General features: G+C 41.3%; 1 protein-coding gene across 1 annotated transcript in view; it reads right to left on the bottom strand.

Moving 5' to 3' along the window:
- Window positions 1–516: 516 nt before the first annotated feature.
- SCARF1 (scavenger receptor class F member 1) overlaps window positions 517–10437 on the bottom strand; it is a 60993-nt gene continuing 51072 nt past the window's right edge. Inside the window, exons 10-11 of the mRNA XM_089657877.1 lie at window positions 10189–10326; window positions 517–3228 (exon numbers count right to left, since the gene is read on the bottom strand). Of these exons, the coding sequence (XP_089514003.1) occupies window positions 2183–3228; window positions 10189–10326 (1184 nt within the window). The 3' untranslated portion in view covers window positions 517–2182. The remainder of the gene's footprint in view (window positions 3229–10188; window positions 10327–10437) is intronic.

The raw sequence follows: 10437 nt of genomic DNA, 5'->3' as shown, positions 1-10437 counted from the left end.
TACACAATTTAAAGAGTAACATTTTTCCTAAAAATAACCGAAAGGCTTTCTTAAAAAGTTTAAAAGCCTCCCTACCACCAGTTTTTTCTAACACTAAGGTTCCATGTTAATTCAAATCTATATCCAAACTGATTTTGGAATACCCACCAAATAAATGTCAACTAAATCATCCTATTAAAGCACTGTTTTTTATGGCAATGAAAGTAAAGGCTTAGTTCCTCAAAATCTATCAGTTCATTTTTCAGGGTTCCCTGCTCAGCCCTCCCCCCCCCCCCCCCCCAAAGCAACCATAAAGTTTTAGTTTTAGACTGAGCCTTATTTTTTTAAATCCACATTGCCAATTTATTTTTTATTCCTATGAAAATCCAAAATAGGTATTATAATTTCTCCACCCAAAGACGCTTTAAAGGACCCTGAGAGTTACGATAAATCATGTTATCCACCTCACCTCCATTCACCAAAATCAAATATGTGTGGACTTAACCTTCTGAAGTGACCATTAAACTAGGACAAGTAGAAGTTTAAACGATTTATTCAATATACCACTGATTATTTGTACTCTAGGATTTATAAAAATAATTTTTCATAACATGCATCTAAAATGGACCAAAATACAGAAATTCAGTTACTGGCACTTCCATGGATACATAAACACTAACAAACTCTATCCCTCTTGGTATAAGAAAACATCATGATCCTGTTGATGAATTCATGCCATCTCATTAGTGCAATTACATCAATTAACATAGCCTAAGCTCACACTAGCTCATTTTCTGAAAAGTGATCCACGTTGCGGCTAAATAGGCATCAGGAATTGAAGAGGTAATCTTGCCACCTTGCAAATGTTTTTTTTTTTTCTTTTTTGCCGAATTGCAATTTACAATGGGACTAATGTATTGCAACTGCAAGCAAAGTTACAGCCTCATTGACTTGAATGACCGAGTTTGACAGGCTATTCTACCAGTCAGCTTGGCATGCCACATTACATTTGTCCCCATGCAAACATTTTAACCACAGCATGTGAATGGCCTCCTCCCACTGTATTGTAGACTTTAGGTTGGCGGTGGCACAGCCCAACCACCTGTTTTTACTATCCCTGTGAAAGAGGCCTTGGTGTAATTATATTAACACAAACACTTTCATCATAACAATAGTATGCGGAGTCTGAAGCCTCCACAGGTTCTGATTGGATACGGAGGCTTATTATAGTGGCCAGAGCTGCAGTGCAACACTACTGCCATTCCAGTTCTTAGGCCTTCTGCACACATCCTTCAGATCTAGGTGGACTGTGATCTCTGCCACTTCCATTGTTTCGCCACATTATATAATAAAGCTATTAAAACTTTCAATAACGTCTTAACATCCCTTTAAATGACAATCTGAATTTGAAGGTACTTCAGAATTTCTATTTCACTTTTATGAAAGCTTTTATTATAGATTGTACAAAAGATGGTCCCCTCTGCTATTATTTCAAGTAAGCAGTCATACAAATCCCTTGCTGGAGAAGTGTTAAAAGGTGTTGTATAGGTCACAAAGGAAACACTATCAACTGACTTTTGTACAGAAAAAACAAAAAATATGTTAGACAATGTTATAGGATTAGATTTCTGCTAGATGTGTGTGCTTTATTTTTGGAGTTTGTTTTCACATTATTTACACAACTCTCCACACCTATATGTTCTGGTACTCTTGTAGCACCAGTCATTAGTTGTTACAGTTTGAAGAGAAGGAAAAGGTTGTACGAATAATATATACACAAATGGTCAACCATTAGTGTGTGAGCTGTTGCTCATACACCGTGTTCATTCTGTCTCTGATTTTCTCAGGCTTTTCTTTAGCACTTTTTCCTCCGCCCCCCCCCCCCAAAAAACAAAAACTGTTCAGACTCCTATATACTACCTATTCTGTATTTATCTTTTACTGACATTAAAATTATGAGTTACATTTTTTTTAACAAACCATTCCAAGTCCTTTACTGTAGGTCATCAGACTTAACTGGTTAACAAATGACATTTGTAAACACAAGTCTGAACATTTTACAAAAAGGCCCACCAAGGGATCAAGAGCATTTTATTATTAGTTTTCTTTTAAAAAATGAGGAAATGGTTCACATAACTGTGTTGATATAAACCCACAAATAACATTATGTAGCTATGGTTTCTCATATATAATAAATTGTCTTTTAAGAGCTGGAAGTCTCACATGTCATTTGAGCATCTTCGTAAAGAGAAGATGGGTCCTGTTCATTGACCTCAGAACTTTTAGATATGGTAACATTTTCATACTTTGGCTCTGAATCTTCTCTTTCATCTGGACTTTGGTAAATGTGTTCATTATTTGGTGCTTGTTGCAGGGTTAATGGTTCTTGCAAGTTAGAATACATATTCTCCAGCTTCCCAGAGCTACCAGTCTGCTCAGATAAATTTCCATCTTCGGGAACATTTTTCTTAAGGATGGAGGATGTTTGAATAACTGGTTTCTTATTTGCATTGTCCAGTAATTTACTAACAGCAGAACCTTTATTTGTGACTTCCTCACAAGTGGCCTTTATCTGTGAAAGTCTGGAGTTTGAATGCTGCAACAAGCTTTTTCTAACAGGTTTTGGAATCCCTTTCTGAAAACTGCCAAAGCGCTTTAGAACAGCCTGGACTGCCCCATCCATATTGCCCTCTGACCTTCTTCGAGGCTTGTAAGACTTTCGAGGAGGACCAACACTCACATAAACAGTTGTAAGGTTATGACTTTTCTTTTTTGCTTCTGAACTAATATCTTTTAATCCAGAATCTGTCGACTCAGCTTTAAAGAGTGGCTTTTGAGCATTAGACATTGTCCTTCGTCTCCCAGCTGGAACACACCTCTGAAGCTTGGGATGATCTTCTGGTTCTAGATTAGGACTTACTTTGTCATAATTATCAGTGCCATCATCATACTGCTGTGACTCATTTCCTCTAAGTGTCTGAGACTGTATAGATGGCAGTTTTGGAAGGCTAATAGCTAGTTTTGGCTTTCTGGCAAGGTTAGGTGTATCAGTTGTGGAAGATCTTCTACTTTCAAATTTGGTCCCTTCAGCAAATGACACAGACGGTCTTTTTGCTTTGGCAATACTTGATGTCCTGGGAATAGAAAATGGAAGGTAGACCTCTTCTGCATTGAGAGCCATTGCTTCAGGAAACACATTACATTTAGAACTTATCTCTTGAAATCCATCAAGGTCAGCAACAGATAACCCTGTAAGACAGAAGAAGAGTCATTATTATTTTAAATATCCAGGAATTCTTCCAAAGCATAGCCTGGGGTATAAGGAATATACCCATAGGTGTGCACATGGGGTGTGCTGGATGTGCCTGGGCAACCCCTAATCACCCTGTGTAAATTATCAAGGGCTTCTTATCAGCCAGAGTTTGGCTGCCCTGTTGCCCCCAACCTGTCACAATACACAGAAGGAGGTAGAGGAAGTTACTGCACTATTCACTTCCTCTACCACCTTTGTGCTATCGCTGCATACTCAGGGAAGGGCATATGTTGGTGGGTGCCCAGGTCCTGACACTGCAACTGCATGAATTTCTGTGGCAGTTTGGGAGGCGGCTTTTGTCCCCGCCCCCACTTTTCAGACTTATAGCACATAGCAGAGTGTTGGCTCCACTGATCTGAAGCTTTTGTGAAGAGGTGAGAAAGAGCTGTGAAAAAGGGGGTGTGGGGGGGTGGTGTTTATGGATAGAGGCAGCTGTGGGGAGTTTGGAGGTGTAGTGAAGTGGTGGTAGCCTGGGGGGAGGGTAGATATGTGAAGAGATAATTGCTGTGAAGGGAAAGGGGGGTGGTTGTGCAGAGAGACAGCTGTGACAAGGTTGGGGGTGTTGTGCCAAGGTGCGAGCTGGGGAGGGGGGAACTTTGCACAAATTCCCCCTCCCCAGCTCTCACCTCTGCAGAGTGGGAGCTGTGGTCGAAGGGGCGGGGGGAGGGTGAGAGCTTTGGTTGGAAAGGGGGGGGGTGGGGTGGAGGAGAAGAGGTGAGCTGTGGATGGGGAAAGAAAATGTGAGCTGTGGATGACAGGGCATTGGTGAGCTGTGGACAATGGTTGCAAAGGTGAGCTGCGGACAGGGGGTACAGAGAAGAGCTGTGGATGGGGGTACAAAGGAAAGCAAAAAGGTGTGCAGAGGTGAGCAGTAGATGGTTACTTTGGGGAAGATATGCAAGTGCAGTCCCTTGTGCAAATTTTTTCTGTGACCAGTGTGATACGGGCACCTCCTGAGTGCGGTACTCCGTGTTACACATTTATCTTGTTGCAGTTCACAAATTTGGCGCTGCTTACTGTACTTCTCTTCTCTGAGGAACAGCGGAATTGGGTGGGAGGGTGGAGTTGGCTGGGGATCAATGCAATAGGCTGCGCACACCTAATGAATGTACCCCTAATAAGTAGACACTGCATAAATATCCCTGCTTCCAATAATAAACATTTCTTTATCTATTATTAAACTAGAAGCAGAAAAACTGGAGGGCATGGCTTGGAGCTTGAGCCGCATGGCAGCACACTGAGTGAGCTCTAGGGAGAAGTCAGCTTTTGAGCCATTTAATCTGTACACAGCAGGACGATCATGGGTAGGATCGTTAAGCCCAAGTCACACAATCGCGCACACCATTCGCATTCCGGGTCTTCAGCATGACAGATCCAGGATCTTTTCCAGACTAGAGGCATACAGAGGAACGGCCCTGCTGGGAGCAAGATTGCGACTATACAGCATGAGGAGGTTCACAGTGAGGAGTCTCTGCCAGCATCTGAGAATAGGGTAAGAGAGGACACTCGCCCCGATCCACCACTCACATATTCTGAGATGACACAGATCGCTGCAGATCTGAAGAGTTCGTTCACAGCTGCCATAACCGATTTAAAGGAAGATCTCCTATCTCTCTCTGAGCAATTGATAACTGTGCAGAAGGCTGGTGCTTACAGGGACAGGGCCATCTCTAGGCTGGAGAAAGTTTCTGAAACACATGCCACATACCTGATTAATTTGAATCGCCACCTTGATCTAGATAACATAGGGAGACAACATAACATTAGAGTCAGAGGTGTCCCTGAATCTGTCTGCTGAACAGCTCATGTCAGCCTTACAATCCATCTTCAATAATCTGTTAGAGCGGCCTGTGGACACTGTCATTGATTTTGAGAGAGCACACAGAGCCCTTAGGCCAAGGGGGATGGGTGGATCCCCTCCCAGAGACATTATTTGCTGTATTGCCAATTTCACACTCAAAGGAGAAATCCTTAAAAAAGCCTGGCAAAATGAGCTCATTACTTTTAATGGTGATGAACTCGCACTCTTTCAGGATCTCGCCCCTATTACGGTGAAAAATAGAATAACATTACGCCCCCCACTGGCCGTTATGCAGGAGAAGGGGATTCTTTACAGATGGCGGTTTCATTTTGCCTTAAAGCGACACTGAATGGCAAACACTATCTGCTCACGCTGCCTGCTGACCTTCTGGGTTTCTGTGATGATCTCCAACTTCCGCACGTGGAACTTCCTGAATGGTATGAAGAATTTCGACTTCCATCAGCAGTGCCTGTCACGGCACACATGCCTCTGCAAACCCCTTCCAAAGCACAGTTCAGGAAGACCAGTCACCAGAAGCAGGTTGGTCCGGGCTCCAGTTTGTCCTCTCCGAAGTTCCATCAATATTACACCAACCTGTATAATTTGCCCCCCACTCACACCCCCAAAGATCTTAAAGGTGAAAAACTTGACTTAATTGAGGATTTTCTTAGGAAAAGCAAACTGCCCTCCCTAAACTGCTCAGAAGTCAATTTGCTAGAATGCCCCATTGGGGAGGTGGAACTTGCTAATGCTATCAAAAACTTAAACCCGGTGACATCACAGCATTATAAGACATTTAGTTCTCTGCTGTCTAAGCCTCTACTCCAGACCTTTAATTCTCTAACTACGTCTCAGCCAATACCCCCTTCTTTCTCTCTTGCACATATTACTGTTATCCCCAAAAAAGATAAAGACCCTGCTGAATGCACAAGCTACAGACCTATTTCCCTATTCAACACTGATATAAAACTGCTTGCAAAAATACTGGCAAACCGGCTTAGGCCTTTTCTCTCTGATATCATTGGCTCGGAACAAGTCGGTTTCATGCTGGGTAGGGAAGCATGCGACAATATTGTCAAGGTCCTTACCTTAATCTATAGGATGCGTGTTGAGGGCCTTCTCCTCTCTACTGATGCGGAGAAGGCCTTCGATCATGTGTCTTGGGACTTCATGTTTGCTACGTGTGCTCATATCAGACTGGCCCCTAACATGCTGTACTGGATCGCTGCTCTGTATCAAAACCCCATGGCTAAGATCAAGGTCAATGACATGCTCTCTGGCACAATCACTATTAAGAATGGAATGAGACAGGGTTTCCCTCTTTCTCCCCTTCTGTTCATCCTCACCCTTGAACCCTTTATTCGGCTGGTTCAGCAAAATGAGGCGATTCATGGATTTCACATTAATAATAAGGATGGTGTGACCCTCCTGCGCTCCAAGTGTATATTTAAAAAATTAAATAAATCAATTAAATATGTGTGTAAATCCCAAAGAGAGCTGCTAGCATTAAATCATATACCAGTGATTAAGTAAATATAAAACATAAGGAATGCTGCGCTACATTCAAATCAAACAAAATGTGAATGTGGGATCCCAAAATATTAAATAAAAAAATGTGACAATGTTATCAAAACAGGTCTATACGTGCTCACTGATAATAACATAAATCAAATAAATAGCTCAAAAACATGTGGGAACACAAAAAACAATATCTATATATATGTGCATAAACCAAAAAAACACACATATATAATATAATCACACGTGCCTATTGTGAAGTGAAAAATAACCATAATAATGGTACACACAAACTTATATCTCAAAGTCCAAAATATAAACTCGATCCTTTCCTATTATTCAACTTCTTTGATTGAGCTCTGCACTTAAAATGCTGCCCCCCTATCGATTTATTTCACTGCCTTAGTTATAAATAATATAACTGCAGCTGTGCACATCAAAGAGACTGATTACTGGATTAACTAAACAATAATAAGGGATAATGAAGAAGCATAATTTTTTTGTGATGCATTCACAGCAGTACCACATTGACACTTTTTAGATGAAATATCTATTTCGGAACTTGTACACATATATATCTGGCTTATGAAATCAAGCAAAGGGTGAAATTAGTTGGATTTTAGATCAAACTTTTAATACAGCCAGTGCCAGCCTAGGTCCAGCTTTAAGTGGAACTCCAGGCAGCTATAAAAGCACAGCTTCCTACCGTTATTTATTTATAAAAATAATTAAATGCATTTTGAAATACCTAGAGTATAATCTAAAGTAACTTAATTTAATTCCCATAACTTTCTGCAAGAACAAACTTGATAAAAAGGAAAAGCCAATCTTTGTGTCTCTATCTCTCTTTCCGTTGCACTGTACATACACTTGGTTTTCCATCTTGACTTTGAGTTAAGTTCCATCCCCATTGAAACTAAGAATTGCCTACATCGTTCAAAAATAGTTGAATGAAACAAATGGGTCTTTGCACTGGTGAGGAATTATTTTGACATAACAGACTATAGCATGTATCTGGGACTAAGAAGCCCCTGGGTGCACAGAAAAAAAATGAAAATTAACAAAAGTGCTTTACGTGTACTGCAAACCATTTCTTTATGCCTCTGGTCCAACTGTGAAGCCATATACTCTGGGTCATAGCACATATACAGCCTAATATTATAGAACCATTTATGCCATTGCCAAACTACATACAGCTCTTTTGGGTTTAAAGGCCATCATCAATGCAGTGTTTGGAAACAATAACTGCTATGGAGTAGGGCTTGAGGACCAACATGAAGCCCTCCATTGAACACAGTAGTAGTAGTGGTGGTCAAAGGTTGCATGCTTATAAAATTAGGCAGGCCATAGATTATGTGATTTGTTTTCCTGCAATCAAATTGCTAGATTCCCCCATCAACACAGTGTTTATGGGGGAATCCCTCCCGCTAAGCTACTGTGGGGTGGGGGAGAGCTGTCCCTGCCTGCTAGCGACTATAGCCACTGGCAATAATCGATGGATCTTCTTGGGTGCAATCAGCCTGCCCATACAGGGATTGAATCTCTCTGAACCTGCCGAGATTCAAACCATCTATGGCCATCTTTACTGTGAGATCTGCTAATTGTTCTGCAATTAATAGAACTACATAAAAAGATTTGGGGGCTTCTTTTAGATGATTGCACAATGAGCAAACAGTGTGGCACACTGATTGCCAGGGTGCATCACTAGAAGGATTATTGAAGGAGGAAGGGGGCCCTGATTCCACTATACATACATTTAATAATCTGGTGTCGTTTTGCATAGAAACCAACCAGCTACCAGGTTTTATTGCCAAAGCTTAATTGAACAAGCTGAAGTTACAAGCTGATTGGCTACCATGCACAGCTGCAGAAGATTTTTGAGTGCTTCAATTTAGTAAAACTCCCCGTGTCTAGGTCTAGAGACTTCCCTTACAAAAAGAAACTGATTAGCTAAAACAAGTCCAGAGATAGGCAACACAAATAGTACAAGGTCTGAGGAATTAAACATATCAGAAATTACTGAAGAGACTTATTATTATTATACAGGATTTATATAGCGCCAACAGTTTGCTCAGCGCTTTACAATATAACAGGAGACAATACAGCAACAATACAGTTCAATACAAAAGGGTTAGGAGGGCCCTGCTCCTTGGAGCTTACAATCTAAGAGGGAGGGGCTAGTGGTACAAAAGGTAATAACTGTGGGGGATGGACTGGTAGGAGGAATAGAAGATTCCATTATTAACTGAAGGCAGGATAGGCTTCCCTGAAGAGATAGGTTTTCAGAGATCGCCTAAAAGTGAGCAGAGTAGGCGATAGTCTGATAAATTGGCGTAGAGAGTTCCAGAGGATGGGGGAGGCTCTGGAGAAGTCCTGGAGATGAGCATGGGAGGAGGAGACAAGGGAGTTAGAAAGTAGGAGGTCGTGCAAGGAGCGGAGAGTATTTGGAGACAAGATTGGAGACAAGTATTTGGAGACAAGATTGGTGATGTAATTTGGGGCAGAGTTATAAATGGCTTTATATGTTATTGTTAATGTTTTTAATTTTATTTGTTGGGCAATGGGAAGCCAGTGGAGGGATTGGCAGAGAGGGATGGCAGATATGTAACGGTTAGTAAGGTGGATGAGTCTGGCAGCAGCATTCATGATAGACTGAAGAGGGGATAGCCTGCGATTCGGTAGGCCAATGAGGAGGGAGTTACAATAGTCAAGGCAAGAGATAACCAGGGAGTGAATGAGTATGTATTAATATGTACAGCATCCAGGAAAAAGGGAAAGGGTGGACATGGCTGGAACCTTTAAATACATTAAGGGTACAAATAATGTTTAGGAGGGCAGCATTTTCAATATAAAGTTAAGATCACGTACACAGGGACATGACTTTAAACTATCAGGAGTACATATATTTAACCTCAGAAAGAGTAGTTGATGCTTCAAGCTCTCAGCAGAAATAGGGAGTCAGTCACCAGTAAGCTAATTTAACCATTTTGGGGATAAACCCTGACAACAGGGTAAAAAAACCGAACGTATGTATACCTATCTTTCTGGCAGCCGGCAGCCATTACCTTCAAGTTCCATGAATATGTTGCTTTAGCGTATGAAAACTCCTGCTCATCCTGCAGCACATTGTGGTTCCTCCTGACAGCTTCTACATTACTAGAGAACGTATGGGCAGGCAGCAGAAACCACAGCATACTGCAGGGAAGAGCAAGAATTTGACTCATCAGAAAGTTTCTAATGCCTGCAGCAGCCAGGGATCAGCAGCAAAGCAGAGCTTGTAGACACAGGCCTCCAGAAGGTAAGTATACATGCTCTACTTTTACAGACTTGGCTCTGTTACTTTCCACACTGTTTGGTAGAGTCACGGTAAGGCTTGTGGCATGTCTACTATCAGGGAGCAACCTTGGCATGCCATATACAGTATATCTGCTGTATATCAATATGCTTGCAAGGCAAATCAGTTACCAACCCCAAAGTCAATAATTTTTTTGCATCTATTTTAAACACTCCCACAATATACTGAAAATATTATCTAGCAATGTGCTTCTATCTGTAATTAGGTAAACTTATTATTCACCTTCTCTGGGAGGAACACAGTAGACTGGGCCTTCTTCATCTGACTCAAATGAAGAAAATGAGTTCTCAGAGATCCAGCCAGTGGACGGGGATTCAATGAAACTGTGGTTGAAAGCAAGCTCAGTATCATGGTGAGAAACTGAAATAAAAAACAGCATGAGCTGAAAAGGCATAATTCCAACTTCTTTTTCACAGTTAGAAAAAATCAACATTGCTTGATTTATTACATTTTAATAAATTATTGTTCATT

Source organism: Staurois parvus, unplaced genomic scaffold (genome assembly GCF_062004578.1).
Source record: "Staurois parvus isolate SC_StPar_1 unplaced genomic scaffold, SC_StPar_1.0 ptg000029l, whole genome shotgun sequence".
Classification (NCBI taxonomy): domain Eukaryota; kingdom Metazoa; phylum Chordata; class Amphibia; order Anura; family Ranidae; genus Staurois; species Staurois parvus.
The sequence above is the reverse complement of the archived record's forward strand: the minus strand, read 5'-3'. Positions and strand labels throughout refer to the sequence as shown.